Source organism: Oenanthe melanoleuca, chromosome Z, assembly GCF_029582105.1.
Source record: "Oenanthe melanoleuca isolate GR-GAL-2019-014 chromosome Z, OMel1.0, whole genome shotgun sequence".
NCBI lineage: Eukaryota > Metazoa > Chordata > Aves > Passeriformes > Muscicapidae > Oenanthe > Oenanthe melanoleuca.
In genome coordinates this window covers 26,444,684-26,466,705 of record NC_079362.1, presented here as the reverse complement: position 1 = coordinate 26,466,705, position 22,022 = coordinate 26,444,684, and the positions used below count along the sequence as shown (strand labels likewise).

The following is a 22,022-nucleotide window of genomic DNA, read 5'->3' as shown; positions in this document are numbered from 1 at the left end:
AATGAGGATACAAGCTGAAGAGAACACTTATCTATTTGCAGAAAATGTCAAATAGGAACCAAAAGGAACTTAATGTTCAAGACCTGTATTATGAAAACTCCTAGCACTGCACCACATATAAGGGACAGAAATACAAAAAACCAGCAGCTTAATAAGGCAATTAGCTGTTTCCAGAACACAGGTTTTGTGAACTGAATTAACTAGACTCTCTAAAACACTGTAGGCAAGGCCAAGCCAAAGTGAGACAGGGACATAACTAATGGAGCATAGAAACAAGAACTATACAGGTCAGCTAAGTACAGGAGGAATAAAGGAACACACTACTAGACCAACAGCAGATTAGTATCTTGAGAGAAGGTCTGATGGAAAAGTTTTTCTCTAATGAAAAAGTTTTCTCAGGTGGGTGATTGGCTTCTGTCAAGTTTCCAGTGGATGAAATTAACTACCAGTAATAATGTCTACACTGTCTATCCTTGTGAGAAGGAAAGGTATGTCATGAACTTGGAGTGATTTGTTCTCATAGTGTCCCTACTCTGAACTCATTGAGGCAGATTGGATTTTTCTAGAATCAGCATAGCTGGAGAAGAAATCGACTGTTCTCTGTTTATTCTGAGGCCATTTCTAAGTTCCCACTTCAGCAATCTATGCCAATGGAAACTCTTTAGGCCAAAGGCTGCAAACAAATTGCAAGGGAACTGCACAAAAAAAAAAAATTCCAGTGTGGGAAAAACAAGTTTGGGAATTAGCCCTTTCAAGCCATATGATGAAAAATGGAGGACCAGAAAGAATCTCACAGCTCCCTACACACTACTCATATTTCTGTTGCTGTCTATTCAACAACAACACTATCAGAGTGATAGTTTACCTATACAAAATTAATGTGTAAGTGAATGAGCAACTAAAACATGCAATGAAAAGTCTTGGAAGACTAGATTCCACCTTCCTTTATTCACTAGGTAACATATTCTGTCACCCTGCTTTCCTTTATGGCTGAGAATAGAAAGGTAAGACTTAATGAATTGTTCCAGCTGGCCAGAACAAATATAATGATAGCAGATTACAATAGCACTTCACTATTCCAGGCTATGAAATGAATGAGGTAAAAATTGTATAGGAAGCTTACACATCTGTCTTTTCAGATGAGCAATATGGATATTATAAATGAATGGCAGGATTTTCTTCCTTGTTCAAACTCTATTGCATCTGAAGCAAGTGGGAATTAAATCAGATCTGTCATTAAGGAGGGGCAACAACTGAGAAAGTTTCATAAAGTTGCACTTAAAACTCTTCACCCGTGTGCCCTGTAGAATCATGTGTATTCTTATCAGCTTCAAAACTGCTAGTGAACAAAATCTTGAAGATCTGACTTGGCAATGCAACACTTGGTGACCCTAAAGGCCAAGAACAGTAGCAGATGGTTGGGTAGTTTTATACCTATCAAAGAGGCAAAGTAGAAAAAACCAAAGAAATAAACAGAGGAGATGTCTGGATGCTGAAAGCAAAGGTTCTGCTCTACTGTTTTGTTCTATTCATGTTATTATTTCTTATTTAGATCATGGATAACAAACAGCTATAAACCAATTAGTGATACAACTTTAAGAGAAATCAGGAGAAGAGCAAAACCTTCTAATCCAAAGATTTCTCCCCAGAGAAATGCCTGTAACTTTAAACATTTTTCTGTGTTGTTCAGGTGTTATCAGCAGTTTAACTTCCAACCTTCAGGATAGAAAAACTAATGAGCAGGAGGACATGGTGATGGAGCACTGTCATCACATTTGCAGATAGTATCAAGATGGTGATAATACCACCAGTCAGTGTGCTCAAGGACAGAGCTGCATCCACAGGCACCTTGACAGGCTGGAGTTTAGGGCCAACCCAGACTTCAATAATTCAACAAGGAAAAATGGGAAGGAAGAATCTTCTGAACAATATAGACTGAGGAAAGCCAAGAGCAGGAGCAGCTCTGTGGAAAAGAACTTAGGGACTCTGGCAGGCAGTGAGCTGAGGAGTGGCCAGCTGTGCACTGTGCAAATAGTGAGGACCCACAGCATCCTTGGCTATGTGAATAGGGTTACCTCAGAAAACCAAGGAAGTAATTTTTCTCTCTCAGTGCTGATTAGATCACATCTGAAGTACTGCATTCCATTTCAGGTTATTCACAGCAAGAAAGACATTGACAAGTTGGAGCAAGTTCAGGGATGGGATGGAACATTTGCCCTGGGAAGAGAGCTTGGTTCAGCCTAGAGCAGAAACAGCTATGGGGACACCTCTCAGCAGCCCTGTGTGTATGGGGAAATGATCAGGTGCACAGGGTCAGGCTTGCACAGCAGTGCATGGTGGAAGACACAATCAGTAGTCACAAATGGAAGTGGGAGGTCCCAGCTAGGCATAGAGAATAACTGAGCACTGTAGCTTGTCTCCCAGAAAAGCTGATCTTTGCTGTCCTTGCAGACATCTTTCAATCTTTATTAATTTTTAACTCAGTGGAAGTTTGGTGCTGCCAAGCTTTTATTTTAGGCACCTGAGTAGGTGTAACTCCCTTTCCTGCCCTTTCAGACTTTTCCTGAAATTATATCTCCCAGATTTTTCAGTGTCTAATGCATTGACAGGAATTCTTATGTCTCCCCTCTCAAGTTTTAATAGCAGAATGAGGAGAGAAACTAGTCTGTAAAACAACAACTTAGCTTGTTTCATTGGATTTCTCTCTCTTCTAGCAGTACTGTTAATTTTTATGCATGATTTCCTTCTTGTTTTGAAGCCACATACTACAGAACAGCTCAATCAAAATAGAAGGGGACTCAGTGTTAATTTTACCAGATTTAGTTTTGCTTAAAGCTACTTTACTAACTACTCTAAGCTTTTTACCTTAAGCCAGAACTCCATCTGATCTCACTGACTTCTGTGGAAGTAGGGGTCTACCCAATATGCTAACCTAGAATGCCTTCTCAAATGTTCATCCTGTGTTCAGAGCCCTGTGTTCAAACACTTACCTGCTGTGGAGAAAGTACACGGTCCCAAATGTTGAGCTGGCTGATGGAGCCCACAAAAGATTCAGCTGGGTTGAATCCTTCTCCTTTTTGATCTTGCTCTTGACCCAACACAAGTGCACCTCCACCTAAACTCAGAATTTGAAGAGGGGTAGGAAGCAAAGCCTTACAGAAGGGATCCCATAAGACGATTAAAAACTAAGCTAAACAAAAATTTTGCTGCCCTATGTCGCTAGGATTTTGCAGTGAAGAAAAGCCACCTTCAACAAACTCTCAGCAAAACCTCTGGAAAGCCTTATGCTGGACTGAGGTAGGCCAACACAGCATTTGGAAGTGCCTGTCAAATGCACATGGGAGCAGAAATCACCTGTGGCTGCTTCAGGAATGATACTGACTCAAAGAGATCACTTGCAGGCCAGTAGTTGAAGCACAACACATAGCAGTGTAAAATGCAGTTTTGACCAGGTGGGGTGTATTTCACAATCCTAACTTGCACTTCTTGCTTTAAACAAAAGCTTACAAAGTCATACAAGTCAAATGTGATTCCATAGCCTCAGAAGCACACTGAGGGTAGCCAATGCCTCGAGACATGGCACACAAGTTAAATTTATTCTCCTTGACCAGTAACATATGAACATGCATTTTCTACATTTAGGGTATGTGGACAAGGTAAAAAACGTAATGGAGACAGCCAACTTCCTAAGGTTTTGTCTCAGGAGAGAAAACTCCAATTTAAGTGGCAAATATAAGGATCAAGGATTAAAGTGCTCCAATATTGTACTTCTTATTTAATAAAATAATCTTTTGAAAATCTATGTAAATTTGGATGGTAGTATGCAAACAGTATCAAAATAAAACCTCTTTGCAGCCAAATAATACCAGGGTTTTCATAGCTCCTCAATGCTGAAGATACTTCTTTTTACCCGCTCTGATTTACTCTGTAGATGACTGCCCGCAGGAAACAATGAAATAGCAAACAACAACTTTTCAGGAAAAGACACAAATACAACTTCAAATTGTGACTGAAAAGAGCAGGAAAAGGCTAAGTCAATCAACCCCTGAGCACACAGATGTAAGGGAAATGCCAGATAAACTTTATTGAGTGAGACACCTACTCTCACAGAACCATCCCAGAACCAGCTCTGCACAGATTCCTTTGTGGACTAAACAGTGCTGTCCATAAAACAAGTTACTGACCAATATACCCTAGAAATGCGCTTTTTGTCTTCAGTGATGCTGAGGGAGAGGAACTGCCCTCAAGAAAAAGAACAGCAAAAACACGAGTTTTTCAGAAATGCTGAAAACGTGAATATATCCTAAAAAAACCTAAACTTTTTCTTGCACATTCTGCAATGAAGGCAGAATGAAGGCAACAGATGTGGTATAATATAAACAGAGCATACCAGGGATTTTTGACCCAACAGAGAGCCCGCTGCCCCCATCAGACAGTTTTCCATCGATGTACACCTTCCATGCCCCATCCGTGCAGGTCCACGTCACCGCAATGTGGTGCCAGTTGCCATCGTTCACCGAAGGACAGTCGGTTATCTTCTCCCTCCCGTTCACATACAGAACCCAGCTGCATGGAAGGAAGACACAGGCATACTCAGCTGCATGCTGCTGCTTTAAAAGCATGGTCTGGACCCCATGACTCAAAGAAATGTTGTTTGACTAACAAGATAACTGTGGCTTGAAAGATCATAATATCATCATAAGATCATGATGTCTCTCTCCCTGAAGATTTGAAAGTTGGTGTCCTGGGTTGGTGTTGTGTCTGCTCCTCTCCCGCCCCCACACCTCTCTGTCTGCATGGAGCTGCCACCGGTGCCCTTTTCCCCCCCCGGGGGGGTGGTGCCGGGGCTGTGCTGCTTGGCTTGCCCTGCTGCCCGGCTGCTGCTGCTGCTGCTTGCTGCGCGCTGCTTCTGCCCCGCTGCTTCTGCCCTATTGCTTCTGCCCTGGCTCTGCCCCGGCTCTGCCCCGGCTGCTGCCTTCCCCTCCCCCTTCTCTCCTTCAGCTCCAAGATCTGTACCGGCTCCGGACGGGACCTGAGCATCAGAGACTGCCTCCGGAGCCTGCCCAAGGAGCTTCTCGCCCTTCCCAGCAGCGACTGTCCCTCACTTCGGTGAAAACAGTTCTTTTGTCATCTGGGATTGTACTTTTCTGTTGCTGGGAAGTGTTTTTTCTTGTATTTGTTAATAAACAATTTTTTTCCACTTTTCCCCCTGAGTAAAATTCTCTCCGAGCCCAGTGGGGGGAGGAATTGTGAGGGGGGTTTATTCTGGGGGGCTCCTTTGGAGGCTTTCCTCCAGTTTTGTCCTAAACTTGGACAAATAATTTGGTGGCCCGTACGGGGAACCGAAGAAAGTGGAAAAAACCTGTGTAACTGTATATAATGCTGTTTGGAATGGATTTCAGTATGTGGTTCTGGATACTGGGGTTTTTTGAGGTTTTAATACCTCTTTGGTCTCTGGGGTTATTTTCCTGCCCGGAAATAGCTCCAGTACTGTCCCTTATTTGTAGTTTTTATACTAGAGGGATAATGACCAAAATATTGATCGGACTGGGTTTGGTTGCAATGGCTTGTAAGAAGTTTATGAAGATGCTGGAATCGGTTCCAGGGATTTATCTTCTGGATCCTGGTTATGGATATGCATCCAGTTTGTTAGAGGAGAAGCAGGGGAGGAAGCTTTTCAGCCTTTGCTTCCCTTTGTCTCCTCTGAATTTTTTACATCGTTATTAGGATATGTGCAGTTCTCCTTTAGTATTAAAGAGATCATCTTTCTGATGTTTAATGTTGTAAGCTTCCTCTACACGGTTTACAGTTTATATAAAATCAGGGCTGAGATTTCTAGAGGTGCTGGTGCGACTCCTGATTTAGCAGCAGGACAAAGTGTGAGGAGTCCTGAGTGGTGTGGAAAATGGCAGGACCTGGGCCAGATGTTAAAGGAATTTTCTGATCCTATGGTTTGGGACTTTTCACATGAGCAAATTCAGAACCCGGCTGAGGTGGTAAAATATTTGAAAGAGAAATGCCACAATAGCTCCAGGGGAAAAAAGATTACTGCAGTGAGCTGGGCTCTGGTGTATGCTTATCGTACCCTGTTAGATAGTGGAGAACAACAAACAAAGGAAAGGGAACAGGGAGATAACGTAGCTACTATGCCAGCTACTCAGGCTGTAGTTAACACCCCAGGCTCGAGGACAGGGACGAAATTAGAAAGTAAGCTTCAACCCATGGCTGTGGCTACCAGTACAAGGAGTGGAAAGTGCACCAAGAAGACCGATCGGCCAGTGGAGGATGATGATGAGGATGCAGGAGAAGGACGTTCAACACCTCCTGATGTAAAATCAAGAGTTAAAACAACTAGTGTGAGATCAGAGACTACTAATGAGTCCCTTTCCCTAAAAGATCTTCGGGGTTTAAGAAAGGATTATACAAGACAGCCTGATGAATCCATAATTAGTTGGCTGGTCCGGCTTTGGGATGCGGCAGGCGAGGCTACCATCTTAGATGGCACTGAGGTGAGACACCTGGGATCCCTGTCTCATGATCCGGTCATCGATCAAGGTATGATGAGGGAGGCTAACCCTCAAAGCCTCTGGGCACGTGTTTTAGACAGCGTGGCACAAAGATATCTGTGTGCCGATGACCTGTATATGCAGCAGACCAAGTGGAAAACCATAGATCCAACGTCTGAGGGTGGTGACTGGTCCAGAGGCCCCATGCATTTTGGGCATAGATTACCTTCGGAGCGGGTATTTTAAGGACCCAAAAGGCCTTAAGTGGGCATTCGGGATAGCGGCTGTAATGGCAGAACACATCCGGCAATTGAACACCCTGCCTGGACTGTCTGAGAATCCAATTACAGTAGGACTGCTGAAAGGAGAAGAGCAACGAGTGCCAATTGCCACTTCAATAGTACATTGCCGGCAATACAGGACGACTCGAGATGCTGTGATCCCCATTCAGAAGATGATCCGTGAGCTGGAGAGCCAAGGGGTGGTGAGCAAAACCCACTCACCCTTCAACAGCCCCATCTGGCCTGTGCGAAAATCTAATGGAGAATGGAGACTGACTGTGGACTATCGTGCCTTGAATGAAGTGACTCCACCGCTGAGCGCTGCCGTGCCGGACATGCTGGAGCTGCAGTATGAGTTGGAGTCCAAGGCAGCAAGGTGGTATGCCACCATTGACATTGCCAATGCGTTTTTCTCCATTCCTCTGGCCGCAGAGTGCAGACCTCAGTTTGCTTTCACCTGGAGGGGCGTGCAGTACACCTGGAACCGACTGCCCCAGGAGTGGAAACACAGCCCCACCATCTGCCACGGACTGATCCAGGCTGCACTGGAAAAGGGTGAGGCTCCGGAACATCTACAATATATTGATGACATCATCGTATGGGGGAACACAGCAGCAGAAGTGTTTGAGAAAGGAGAGAAAATTATCCAAATCCTCCTGGAAGCCGGCTTCGCCATCAAGAAGAGTAAGGTTAAGGGACCTGCACGTGAGATCCAGTTCCTGGGAGTGAAGTGGCAAGATGGACGGCGTCAGATTCCTACTGATGTCATTAACAAAATTACAGCTATGTCCCCACCTACCAACAAGAAAGAGACCCAAGCTTTCCTAGGTGCCATAGGCTTTTGGAGAATGCACATCCCTGAGTACAGCCAAACTGTGAGCCCTCTCTACCAGGTCACTCGCAAGAAGAACGATTTCCACTGGGGCCCTGAACAACAGCAAGCTTTCGCCCAGATTAAACAGGAGATTGCCCATGCGGTAGCTCTTGGCCCAGTCAGGACAGGACCAGATGTAAAGAACGTACTGTACTCTGCAGCTGGGAACCATGGTCTGTCCTGGAGCCTGTGGCAGAAGGTGCCTGGTGAAACCCGAGGCCGACCCCTGGGATTTTGGAGCAGAAGTTACAGAGGGTCTGAGGGCAATTACACCCCAACGGAGAAGGAAATTTTGGCCACCTACGAGGGAGTCCAAGCCGCTTCAGAAGTCATTGGTACGGAAGCACAGCTTCTCCTGGCACCCCGACTGCCAGTGCTGGGGTGGATGTTCAGCGGAAAGGTTCCCTCAACCCACCATGCCACCAGTGCCACGTGGAGCAAGTGGATTGCACTCATCACTCAGCGTGCCAGAATTGGGAAACTAAATCATCCTGGGATTCTGGAAATAATTACAAACTGGCCGGAAGGTGAAAGTTTTGGTGTCGCGGATGAAGAAGAAGAACCAGTGACACGGGCTGAAGAAGCTCCACCATACAACGAGCTACCGGCAGAGGAAACATGCTATGCTCTATTCACTGATGGCTCCTGTCGCGTCGTGGGGATGAACCGGAGATGGAAAGCGGCTGTATGGAGCCCCACATGACGAGTTGCAGAGGCCACTGAAGGAGAGGGTGGATCCAGTCAATTCGCCGAACTCAAAGCTGTCCAACTGGCCCTTAACATCGCAGAGAGAGAGAAATGGCCGAAACTCTATTTATACACTGATTCCTGGGTGGTAGCCAATGCTCTGTGGGGATGGTTGAAGAAATGGAAAGAGGCAAACTGGCAGCGCAGAGGAAAACCAATTTGGGCTGCTGAAGAGTGGAAAGATATTGCTACTTGATTAGAGAGACTACCTGTGAAAGTTCGCCATGTAGATGCCCATGTCCCCAGAAAGAGAGCCAATGAGGAGCAGCAACATAATCAGCAAGTAGATCAAGCTGCAAGGATAGGGGTGTCGAAGATAGACTTAGATTGGGAACACAAGGGAGAATTGTTCCTAGCTCGATGGGGCCATGATGCCTCGGGTCATCAGGGCAGAGATGCCACCTACAAGTGGGCACGAGACCGAGGGGTGGATCTGACCATGGACAGCATCTCTCAGGTTATCCACGGCTGTGACACGTGCGCTGCCATCAAGCAGGCCAAGCGGGTGAAGCCCCTCTGGTATGGGGGGCGGTGGTCTAAGTATAAGTACGGAGAGGCCTGGCAGATTGATTACATCACACTGCCTCAGACCTGCCAGGGCAAGCGCTATGTCCTGACCATGGTGGAAGCCACAACTGGATGGTTAGAGACGCACCCAGTGTCTCATGCTACAGCCCGCAACACCATCCTGGGCCTGGAAAAGCAGGTCCTGTGGAGGCATGGCACCCCTGAGAGGATCGAGTCAGACAATGGGACTCATTTTAAGAACAATCTCATTAACACCTGGGCTAGAGAACACGGTATTGAGTGGGTGTACCACATCCCTTACCATGCACCAGCTGCAGGTAAAGTGGAAAGGTACAATGGATTACTGAAAACCACCTTGAAGGCATTGGGTGGGGGGGTCTTTTAAGAACTGGGAACAACATCTAGCAAAGGCTACTTGGTTAGTTAACACCAGAGGTTCCATCAACCGAGCAGGTCCTGCCCAGTCTGACTCCCTTAATACAGTGGATGGAGATAAAGTCCCAGTGGCCCATGTTAGAGGTCTGTTAGGAAAGGCAGTATGGGTTAATCCTGCCTCGAGTACAGGCAAACCCATTCGTGGGATTGTCTTTGCTCAAGGACCAGGATGCACGTGGTGGATAATGCAGGACGATGGAATAACACGATGTGTACCACAGGGAGAACTGATTGTAGGATGACACAGAAAGAAATATGTAAGTGTTGAAGGACTGAGTAAGTGAAATGAGAGGAAATGTGTAAGTGATGAAGGTTTGAGCAAGTCGGATGAAAGCTTTATGTTGTAGTTAGTGGGTGTATATCCCAATCTTGTGTAATGTTCAAGATGTGGGATAAGGGGTGGAATGTCCTGGGTTGGTGTTGTGTCTGCTCCTCTCCCGCCCCCACACCTCTCTGTCTGCATGGAGCTGCTGCCGGTGCCCTTTCTTCCCCCTGGGGGGGTGGGGCCCCAGGGCTGGGCTGCTTGGCTTGCCCTGCTGCCCCGGCTGCTGCTGCTGCTGCTGCTTGCTGCGCTAGCTACCCCGGCCGCTGCTTTTGCCCCACTGCTGCTGCCCCGGCACTGCCCCGGCCGCTGCCTTCCCCTCCCCCTTCTCTCCTTCAGCTCCAAGATCTGTACCGGCTCCGGACGGGACCTGAGCATCAGAGACTGCCTCCGGAGCCTGCCCAAGAAGCTTCTCGCCCTTCCCAGCAGCGACCGTCTCTCACTTCGGTGAAAACATTTCTTTTGTCATCTGGGATTGTACTTTCCTGTTGCTGGGAAGTGTTTTTTCTTGTGTTTGTTAATAAACAAGTTTTTTCCACTTTTCCCCCTGAGTAAAATTCTCTCTGAGCCCAGTGGGGGAAGGAATTGTGAGGGGGGTTTATTCTGGGGGGCTCCTTTGGAGGCTTTCCCCCAGCTTTGTCCTAAACTTGGACAGTTGGTTACCATATGCAAAGCCTGGTGAAATAAGCAAGATGCTTTTGTAACAGAATATTAAGGCTCAAGTCATGGCTGCACAGTGGATTCTTAAATTTTCCTGTTGAGTTTGGAGTCACACTACAAGTCATACTCCGCTTTTGTAAAAGTTCAAGTCATACTCTGCTTTGAGAATCATGCCAGAATTACTCTGAGTGCTGAGCTCCGTTTGTTCCACTCTTTGTCTCAATGAGCCATTTAGAAAAGATGTGAATGTAGTACATAAAAAAAAAATCATGTTTAAATTCACTGCTCTCTTGCCATTACTCTTCTACAGGGCACAAAATGATGGAAACAAAGCAAGGAGAAAAACAAAACAAAGAGACAGCTCTGTCAAGGGAGCTTGGATGCAGATTTTTCTACCCCAAAGTTATATTCAAACTCCTGTTCTACACTTCCTTTATCAATCCAAAACATACATAAACTATAGAAAAGCAAAACTGTGATTTACCCATTGTAATCAGTCAGAAGAAATGCATTATCACTTCCATTTTCCACTGCATAAGAAATGGGAGTCCCATAGTTTGTGGTGTCCGTGGATTTCATCCAGAATGTACAGGTGATGTCACCAAGAGAGGGTAAAACACCATCAAGCATGACATATCCATAGATACCAGAGACCTCAAAATCAAGATTGAAACCAGAGGACTGTTCTGCAAAAAAGATAAAGAGTTTTCAGAACAATATTTAAACAAAATGGAAAGAGAATCCAAAGAAATCTAAGCAAATGCAGTAAAGTAGAATGCAATCCTGCTACAAAAATTATTCACTAAATTGAATAGAGGTAGAAATAACTTTTGTCAGTCTAACATCAGCCAGCATACAGAGCTTTCCACAGCTAGAACACAGTGTTTGAAGACAAATATATCCAGAAAAGACCCTGATTATCTAGCAACAAACAGGAACCTTTCTTCTCTGTCCTCTATCACTGACATGACATACCCACCTACCACCTACCACCCAACAACATAAAGAGGTATAACCACCTGGTCACATTTAATCAAGTTTTGAAAAAAAATCCCATACAACTCGAGATTTTTCCTGTTCTGGGCTTATTGAAATACACTGCTCTGGTATGGGACAGCACTTCTGTGCTGCTGTTCAATGCACAGTGACATGCTTTACTAGGATGCTACATGTAATATTATCAAGGGGAGCTCTCCTGAAAGGTGGGTGTTAAACTCTGACATAGGATGGCAGGTGCAAATGTCCTGCATGTCTTCTACTGTCTTTGTGAAATCAACATGGATTCCATTTAGGCATTCACCAGATACTTTATAATTTTTGTTGAGAGGGATTTGAGCCTTGTGGTTCAAATGTCTCCAGTATCCCCCAGGAACCTGTGCTATGAGTGTGACCCATGACATCTGTCCATAACAAACTTGATACCCTTTTGCCTGTGGGGAACTTGATGCCTTTAGGACTTCTGAAGCTAAGACTAACACTTACTAATCTCTAACCCTGTGATGCAAAGCCCTACACAAAATAAAAGAATTAGAAAGACTTAGTTAACACAGATACAGAGAGCAAATACAAAAAAAATTCAACAGACCTATTGGGTATTAAAAAGATCCATGCCTTAGAAAAGAGAAATTACACAAACACATACTGCCACTTGCCTGCAATTGCACTTATTAATGCTGCAGTCACACAGGCTTCACTCATCCTCTCACAGACCCAACCCTAGCTACTTTCTGGTACTATCTGGCTGTATGAAATCACCCCAGACAGTGCAAATCTTGCACAGACTTAGCCAAGCCACCTTTTTTCGAGACTTAGTCCTGTGTACCTGTTTCACACCTGCTGCCTGTAAAGCCAGGGGGACATTTACAAACGTACGAGTTCAAGGCATCCACACAGGTGGCTTGGTTTAAGCAGGGACTGGAGGCACAGTCATTGATGTTCACTTCACAGTTCACTCCTGTGTACCCTGTCACACACAGACACCTACGGAGGAAGAGAAGCACATTTCAAAAGTGACAGCCATCATAACAAAGAATTCTGACTATGGGGCCAGATCTGCCAATGAGATTGGTATATAATAATACTGAAAAAAATCAACAGATTATATACTACAGAATTAATGGCGTTTTATACTGGTCATTCCTCTTAAGCATGCTTGTATCCTTTTAGCTGCATAGTATCACTTCTAGATGGGGACAATACAATATTTAAACAGACTGCATTTCTTTGTATGAAATTGTGAGACATAACAATTGCACTTCCATGAGTAAAACATACCTCTTACATACACAGAATTAATGATTAGTTATTCAACTTTTCAAACAGTCATCTTTATATAGAGGGAAAACCAAGCCATTATAAAGACACCAAAACCTCTAATACTTGGAAAACCAAGATGCTTGAAAGGCACCAAAATTTCTGGGAAGGAAAAACTTACTAAACATAGATGTTAACAGCTGGCCCATCTACCTGTGCAGTGATCTAGCATATACACTTCCACTGGCATTTGTAGCTTCTGATCTGAGTTCAGATACCCTAAATCATAAAATTAAATAGCTAGAAGTTTCCACTGAGGTTTGTATTTTAACTTCTATAGGCTCAACATGTACAGCTATCACTGTCTTTCCAAGCTACAGAAATCTAGTATTACCAGGTACATAATTGGTCATCACGTATTATGAGTCAAAAATCAGTGGAATGCAAGATAAGCCCCTGAAGTTTGAGAAAATGGATGTCTTTCGGAAGATCCTACCATGCAATCCTACCACGCTTACATTTCAAACTGCATATTTTATTTGTTGTGTTCCTTGGAATTTTTTAAGAGTCAAGACACTAGGATATATTTTCTTGCCTTTCAAGATCTCCATAAAGGGACCACTTATTTTGGATCAGGCTGCCCAAATATGATTACTGAAATCTAAGAATGCTGAGGCACCTCAACATGTCTGACTTTCCACATTGTATGACATCAATCATCTGTTTTTCACCTGAAGCTGTTGATACCATCTCTGCATGTAGCTCCATTCCTGCAGGGTCTGCTGAGACACTCATCAATGTTTCTTTCACACAAGACACCAGTAAAACCTGGGAGACATTTGCAGGAGAAACTTCCAACTCGATCTTCACAAATAGCCCTATTAAGACATGGGTTTGAAAGGCATTCATTCATCTCCCTTTCACAGCGATCACCTGAGGGAAAAAAAAAAGAAGAGAGTAACACTTCTAGATTGAATTAACCTAAGAAAGAAGATAATTAACCCATCTCTGTTTTTTATGTGATTTATGACATGAAAGAGGCCCTATGTCACAAGCACTGAAACTGCATGTGATTTTGGAGCTCTTTGGCAACATGATAATTAACAGATACGTGTATTTTTTACAGAAATCATTTGAAGTAGGATATGGGATATTTTATCTACTGTTAAAATATTTTTATTTTTAAATAAAATTTAAAACAACAATTTGAATCCATTAGAATGTCGTTATTTGTTTTTTAACATCACACAGCAAGTTCATGACAAAATTAGTAATTGAAGATCTAGCACTTAGTAAGTCCTTCTGAAGTTACATTTACTAGTTACACATTTACAGCACACTACTACTACACACTAATCTGAGAGATTAGACAGAGTTTAGGAACATCCATAACTCACATTCTTATCAACATGTAATATATTATACATATTGCTATATAGCAGTGAGATGAAAATACTTTGGGTAGGGTAGGAAGATCTATTTTTTGGTCAGAAAGAGTAAAGGCTAGCTTAAAGAGAGCAAGGTGTACCTGTGAACCCTTTGGCACACGTGCAGCGATACCCGTCCTTGCCATCAACGCAGTGGGCTCCATTCAAACACGGACTGGAGCTACATTCATTGATGTCTTCCTCACACAAGAGACCTTGGAACAGCAAGAATTACAAGGCATGATCAAGACATGGTCACAGACTTCATGCTGCAGGGACTGGATGTTTACAACAGAACAATACCGTACTGCACTGTACTGTACATGAGCATGACAAGAGAGTGGGTGACAAAATTACGTGACTGACTGCACTACTGCAACAGCTACAGAGGTCATCTCTGTTATTTAGATGCTGGGATCAAGTTGCAAAGTTCATTGTGTATCTTTATAATGTTAAAAAACCCATCCAGCTAATGCGGCTGTTGATAAATGTATAGTCATAAACAACGAGGGAGAACATTTCTAATGGAAAACACAAAGCTTTTTTTTTTTTATTACACAATATTATCTCCCCAGCAATTTATTTCTATATTTAGAAATCAGGTGCTGTTTTGGCCAGCTACTCAAGCATATTGGTTTCCCTGCAGATTTCAATAACTTCAATGTGAGATGCTATGGATTATGGAAATATCTGGAAAGTAACAGTTAAAAACACAGAAAAAAATACAAGCAAAAGCCTACTCACTTATTCTAAGGGCTGCAGTAAAGCAACTGCATAAATGCTGTGTCTGTTTGGGCAGGCAGCCTCACAAGCACTTTCCCTGTTAGTATTTACTAACTCCCTAAACCTTACTCCTTTTTTCAGACCAGAAACGTCACAAAAGAGAAGCATACATGCCCACACCCTGTCCTTAGATGCTTCTCCGTTTATTTCAAAACCTACTCACATACAGTAGAACCTTACTCTACTTACCTGTGGATCATATAGTTTTCCTGGTATAACTGGATATGGAATTACACAGCACTTGTGCTTTGTGCTTTGTGTTATTTGGCACAGAAACCAATCCTGTCTGAAGACAAGCTATGAAGTGAAACAAGATACCTGAATAGCCTGGTTGACAGTGGCAAACAAAGGTCCCAATGCCGTCTTTGCATATTCCATTGTTTTGACAAGGAGATGATTTACACTCATCAACTTGCGTTTCACACTTCAAGCCTAGAATGCAAAATAAAGGACTGAGAATAAAAAGACAAAATTCAAAATTGTTCTGAAAAATGGATGCCATGACTACAGAATGAAGGAAAACATCATTAATTGCCTACATTAGCAGACATTCAGGTTTATTATCTTTTAATTAGATTGTGCTTTAACACAGACCTGAGACAAATGTTTTCAGAAAGGTGTGATGCACATTGAGCAACAGACTGATCAGCTTCAGAGAGTGGCAATCAAAAGTAACTTCTTGGTAACAGCTGAATTATAAGACATCTCTTGATTTGGAACAACTGGGTAGCTAACACTGTAGACAAGTACAGGCTCCATACAGGTGGAATTAGCTGTCAAGACTGCAAATTTCTAGCTTTTGTTAATCATAAATATTGCCAGCTGATAGGATTTTCACATCCACAAATTTCATTAAAAGAAATCCTATTCAAAATCTTTTCTGCGAAACACAACACAATTCAGCAAGGACATGAAGAAGTATCTCTTTTCTTATATAATCTAAATATGTGATGAATATTCCAATTAGCAGGCTATACTGAAATGTTTTGCTCCTTTATACTTCCTTATTTTATGTGCATCATGAAGTGCTAGCTACTTCACCTGCTTCCCAGTTTTTTTACCTGTATATCCAAGTGGGCATATGCAAATATATCCACTTCCCAACTGCTTGCATGTTCCATTATTGTGGCATGGTTCCAGAAAACACTCATGAAAGACCTGCCAAAGACACAAATGATACACTTAAAACAAAGCTGGTATACTCTAGTTTGGAACTCTATACCCCATTAGTTTCTTTGGAAAGATGGGATAAAAAGTCATCAGCATTAGCTTCTAGTTTCTTCTCTGTCTTCTCAGCATGCTAATCATTTGCAGTTTTTTTCCTACTGAAAAATACCACAAATCTGAATATTATTTTAAAATTATCTTTTACTTAACAAATCTCCTCAAAACTATCTGAGCTATGATTTACAGTTTATACTAAGCTATATTTATATGCAAGTTCTCCACTTTGCATCCCTCTACATCAGCTAATCACTTCCTGCTACTGGCAATCAGGTGACCTGGCAGGGAACTTCACCATGTGGCATTGTTTCTCTTATTCTTGCAAACCCGAATTCATCAAAACCCTTGAGTAAATGGTCAGCTAAAACCATAGGAGATAATTTGTCACCCATCCCTGTGCAATATAACGGCTCAGGCCAAATTTGTCATGAGTCAGCTTTGCTCCAGTTTACAAAATATCCCAAATTCCAATTCACTCAAAGCAGTCTTGTCAGGAGTTGAACACTAGGGGTGAAGGGTGGGGTAAGAAGTCAGCTCCAGCAAACATTGTCACTAGACTGCTTTCACATGAGGACTTGCCTTTCTTTCAGATTGGGTACCCACAACAGAAGGGAGCTCTGCTTGCCTTCTCTCAAGTGTATCTGTGTTACAATATGTAAACTCAAGATTTTACATCTGACACTTTGATGTCTGGTAGCATTTTCTGGAACTCAGCTATGGAAGACCTCAGATGACTGAACACAGTCAATGTACTTTTTCTAGATTGTCTGAACCTTTTCCATGTAGTTTACTTTTCTTTTACAAATGTAGCAAGTATTTCATATATCAGGTGAAGGCTTCAAAACCAAAATCTAAGATTGTCAACAGCTGATGCCATTTGCTCTGTTCAATGAAAGTGCTTCTATGATTACAAAGAGAATTTGAGTGCTCCCCACTTAACCATTGCTTTCATCTCTTCAGGAAATAAAGTCTTCAAAAGAATTACAGTCAAAAAGGTCTTACTTGTTTACTGCTGCATGAAGTGCTTTTTCTTTCATTTCAGATAACACTGGAAAATAACACTTGTCCTTACCTGACTGCTGACTTTGTACTGTTTGCTGATATTTTCTGGGAAGGCTGGTACCATCATTATACTTTCCTCAGCTGCTGAAAAAGTAGAGCCAAAACCTAGAAAGTAAAGGTATGAAAGCACTGTTAATAACACTGTGTAGCACGGTCCCTATTCCATGGGGACATTATAACTGCATGTTAGTAATGTACCTAAAGATATGCTGAAAAAAGTGAGTATGTGGAAATAAAAAGCAAACTTTAAGTGCCCATTACAAAAATATGTATTTGTAAGGACATCCATTTCTAAAACACATACCTGTCTGTACACATAAAAACATTTCATATGTTTTTATGTACAGACACATGCATATACATATTAGGGTATATATATATTTATATTTCTCTCTCTATGTGTGTGTAGCACACACACACTGCATATGTATACTCTGTTTATTGAGCTTTGGCATGCATCAGAGCTAGTCTTAAAAACAGAGGCAAAACCAGTAGGCAGAACCAGCTGAGAACTTCACCGCTTGAATTCAAAGTCCTACATCTGTCCAGAGAGTAAGTGGGATGTTTTCTGTTAGGACTGTTTCTGGCTATCCTTTAGATGATCCCCTTATTCACTTTATCCAGCAGCGATAATTTGGCTTACTTGAACAATCTGTGATGGATCTGGCACCAGTAATGGTTGTTGTTCCATAAAAGGGACAAGACAAGCAGTAGGACTTTCCTGGGTCTGGTTGATAGTAGTCTCTGGGACAAGGGTAACAAGGTGTCAGACCTGTACGAGAGAACTCGCCTGCAAGACATGGCACTGCAAGAAGAAAAAACCTTTTTGAGTGACCTGATCTCTTGCACATCCACCTTACTCCCCTCCACCTTTTTTATTACTTTCTCTTCTCTTGCCATAGTCTCTTCTTAGACTTGAAAGAAACAGGATGAAATCTGCCAAGAGCTGCTACTCTAGGAAATGTCAATTTAATATCTTCTGTGAGATGCTATGTTGTTCTCAAAGGATTATGGAAATATCTGGAAAGTATTTCATTTTACTACTTTTGCTGCTTTGGCAGCAGTTTTTAAACTGAACTTCCTTTCTATCTCTCACATCTTTGTTTTTGGTTGGGTTTTTTTTAGTTTAGTTTTTTTGGTTTGCTTGTTTGTTTTAGTTGTTGATTTTTTTCCACTTTCAAGAACAGGCAAGGACAAAGACAAGACTGTTTTGGACCATGAACCCTTACAGACTATTTTCCTGAGAATTCTTCTGGCAAAGCTTGCCAAAGACAAATGAGGTGAATTTCTCCGAACAAATTACTGAGCAAACTGTAAAAATTCAGAATTGTTGTACAGAAAACAAAGGAAAAATAACAACAGCAATTCCCTTTCTCTTCTGTAACTAAAAGGATTTTGTTTTCATTTAGGTACCCATCACATATCTCATTTTATTTCTCATTATATAAGAATCAGAAGGAGGGTAATTGGTAACAGGAAATGACCTGTCATCTTGCTAGGAAATGTTCCTTGGTCTGCACTTAACAGAAGAGGAATTCAGTCCCAGGCAGATGAATTGGATTACATTAGCTGATGTTTAAACAACAATTTAGACATTTTTAGTATTTAGTTTAGAAAAAAATCATTACCCTTTTTGTAACAAACCTCCACAAGCTGAGACATCCACTGCACCTCTTTTTACTGTTGATGTATTTTCTGGACAAGAGATGCAATTTCTGGATCCAAATGATGGCTGATATGTTCCTAGTGGACACGTTTCACATGTCTCAAGACCATTAGGTGAGTATGTTCCCTGCTTGCACTGAGCTATAAGGCAAAAGAGTTCAGAAAGATTAAGCAATGTCCAACAGGAAATATGGCTCCTGATCTTTAAAAATTATGTTGAAATCACAATACACATCACAAGGAATTTTATTTCTGGAGCATACTCTACTCTGAAGGACTTCATGGGTACAAAGAGCAAATGTGGTAAGGTGCTCATAGAGCAATTATGAATTATTAACCAGTGAATTCTCTCCAATCAGCTCCACAGATGATTTACTGAAACTCAGTTACTCATTTTGATCAACAAAAGTAATGGCAGTAAAGCCCATAAAAATTGAATCCAACTAGCTATTTCCTTTTCAGAAGAAATCATGAGCAGGTAGTGGTTCTCTGCTGTTCAATGATTCAGCTCTGTAGGGTAGGATGGAGAGGGGCTGGCAAGGATGACAATGGAATTATTTTAAGTGCAACAGTGTCTGAAAAATGCAGTCACAGAAATGAAACACAGAAATGAAAGACAGAAATTAACCAAACCATCAGAGGCCAACTCTTCTCAGAACCTCTGCCCAGGCATCCTGCATGCTACAGCAGAGATGAAAACTTAGACATTTCCATATGCATATGCATTAAAGCACAATTAGGACTGCTCCTCATTTCACAGGCTAGCTTCAGTCCAGTACTTCCACCATGGGGTCCAAAAGGATGTCACCAAGAATTCAGAAGTGTCTGTCCGAGTAAGACACAAGTTCTTACCTTTGCACTCGGAGATGCTCCTAGAGTGTAGGTACTCAGTATAGCTACCAGATGGACAGCTTTTGCATTCCAGCTGCCCTTCCTCATCTTGATAGGATCCAGTCCAGCAGCTTTCACAGGTAAGATGCTCCAGGGAGTAATAGGTACCCAAAGGGCAATTGACTGTAATGTAATGTTGGAAGCCTAAGTTTCCCTCAGAGTGAAAAATCATACATACCTCTCTTGCCCCTGGAGCTCCCATTTAGTCAAACAATCTTTTCAACGTTTTTATGAAATATGACTCTGTTCCTCAACAGATAGGGTACCTCTCTGGAACACTGCAAAGATTTAATTATGCACAAGAAATGGAATCCATTCCCCATCTTAGCTACACATCATCCACAGGACTAACAGGGTTAAAAGACTGCATACCAAGCACTGTTTTCTTTGTATGGCCAAGCATGGATATGCCCGATTCCCCCTGGGAGTAGAATCCTGGGTACAAAGCATCCCTTTTCCACAAGCCTTGGTTAGGAACATAAACATCCTCTGGAAGTCAAACTGTGCAAAGCATTTTTGCAGTTTATTGTTATGGGAGACCACAAGCACTGGACTGTGTCAAATCATAACCCTCTGCAAACATCCTCTAAAATCCTGTTTTGCAAAAGGATTTCAAATGCACATAAGAAACAAGTCATCTGGCTTACCACACATTCTCCCTCTCAGCACAGAACCAGGCCTGCAGAAAAGAAACGCCTTCTCCGTCTCCAGTGAGTTGGTGTCAGCTACAATGAGCTCAGATGCAAACTGAAAAGAATACATAGGTTCCTTATTGAGAGTTCTGTTCAGCCTGTTTGTGATCGTTTCCAGAGTCTTAAGGAGCCGTCTCTGGTTTTCCAGCTCCAATGTATCATTTCTCTCATCAGGCAGTGGCACGCTAGCTGGAATATAAACAGCAAACACAAAAAACACAAAGATTTTGCAGTCAGCACTTCCAGTGTACTCTGGAATTCATCAAGAGTGCAACACTCAAGCTTGTCAGTGGAAAGTGAAAAGGAGGCCATGCAGCACAAAGGAGCACAAAGCTCTCCAAGAACACGAGGCTGTGATCTGTCCCTCAGGAAGAAACCTGGGATGAAATGGGGCTACCATGAATGTGTCCAGAAAACTGCCATCTGAATCTTCACCAGGCTTCTGTGAGCTGAAGAAATGCTACTGGAAGTATTAGAGACACAGTTTTGGAAAAGAAGGAAGCAGAGAAGTTTAGAAGAAGAGACAAGTTTGACTTGTCTCACCTGTGATGTTAAATATTAACTTGATTTTTTGGTCTGTCATTGGAACATTCAGCTTATGCCTTTTCACCCGAGCAGGTGCTGCTTTTACAGAGGCAGGGAGATGCTTGGATAAATCTTCTCCTTGCACTGTATCAACAAAATCACCATAGGAATAATCCAGGTGGTTTGCTGCTCCCCAGCCAGCAGGTCCTGTGGGACATTAAGAAAAAAAAACAAATAGAAAACATCACGTGGAAAATAAGTATCCATACTTATTTCTAAAATACAACTCCAATATAATTTATTTGAAGCTCCAGATGGTATGTGTTGACTTGGACTCTGTACAAGTGGCTACTGTACCTGCATTTTTACTAATGCAAAATCTTACTCCTAACTGATATCCTAGAGACCCCTGAGTCTGATGAAATTAGTCAAAGCTTTAAAGAACTAGCAAATGAAAGTTACATGTTGCAGTTCTTTCTCTTCCTCTGTCTTGCTGAACCCTCACCTGCCAGCAACTTCTTCAACAATTCCATATGGCCTTTGGGTCCATTTCTTTCTTACTTACTTACAGACAGCATAGTCTATGCCATGTCTACATTGCATCTTCTAACAACTCCTGAACAATTCTAATGTTGTCTGACCTCTCAGAAAAGGCATCACTTTATGCCTGTATTACTCCCTGACAGTAATTTCTTGTTACACATAGTGAGTCAAATTTACCCTTGTCTAATGTCCTATATCACTCTAACATGATTTCAACGAAAATATTTTCTGTACATAATCTACTTTTTCATGACTACTGAATCTAGAGGGATGTGGTTCTATTTAATTGATATAGAATATTTTGTAAAAGACATGAAGATAGAAAAAAAATCTGCCAATTTTCTGTTAGCATCACCAAAATTGTCTTATTTACAGTGGTAACTAGGAAGTTAACAAGTTAATCCCACAGTTTATTATCATATGAGTGTTTCACAACTAATTTTTTAAACTGCTGTCTCATACACCTTGAGGAGAGTTCTCCTCTCCTGCTTTCACAGTGTAAAATTATGAGAAACTCCTGAAAAAGAGCAAGTTATTCTGGTAAGAGGTTGACATGAGCCAGAAGGGAATAGGATGCTACGTTCCATGTCTGTAATACTGTTTT

At 42.2% G+C, this 22,022-nt stretch overlaps 1 protein-coding gene across 4 annotated transcripts in view; it reads right to left on the bottom strand.

The window, feature by feature from the left end:
- SVEP1 (sushi, von Willebrand factor type A, EGF and pentraxin domain containing 1) overlaps positions 1-22,022 on the bottom strand; it is a 124,125-nt gene that overhangs the window by 42,086 nt on the left and 60,017 nt on the right. For all 4 annotated transcript variants that reach the window (XR_008842534.1, XM_056513627.1, XM_056513625.1 and 1 more), the window contains exons 15-28: positions 20,894-21,082; positions 20,306-20,539; positions 19,620-19,781; positions 18,747-18,908; positions 17,746-17,907; positions 17,113-17,207; positions 15,878-15,974; positions 15,135-15,248; positions 14,135-14,248; positions 13,338-13,539; positions 12,176-12,333; positions 10,838-11,039; positions 4,391-4,566; positions 2,991-3,115 (exon numbers count right to left, since the gene is read on the bottom strand). Coding sequence is in view for 3 of the 4 variants with exons in the window: in XM_056513627.1 (XP_056369602.1) it covers positions 2,991-3,115; positions 4,391-4,566; positions 10,838-11,039; positions 12,176-12,333; positions 13,338-13,539; positions 14,135-14,248; positions 15,135-15,248; positions 15,878-15,974; positions 17,113-17,207; positions 17,746-17,907; positions 18,747-18,908; positions 19,620-19,781; positions 20,306-20,539; positions 20,894-21,082 (2,192 nt within the window). In the remaining variant the exon portion in view is untranslated. The remainder of the gene's footprint in view (positions 1-2,990; positions 3,116-4,390; positions 4,567-10,837; positions 11,040-12,175; positions 12,334-13,337; positions 13,540-14,134; positions 14,249-15,134; positions 15,249-15,877; positions 15,975-17,112; positions 17,208-17,745; positions 17,908-18,746; positions 18,909-19,619; positions 19,782-20,305; positions 20,540-20,893; positions 21,083-22,022) is intronic.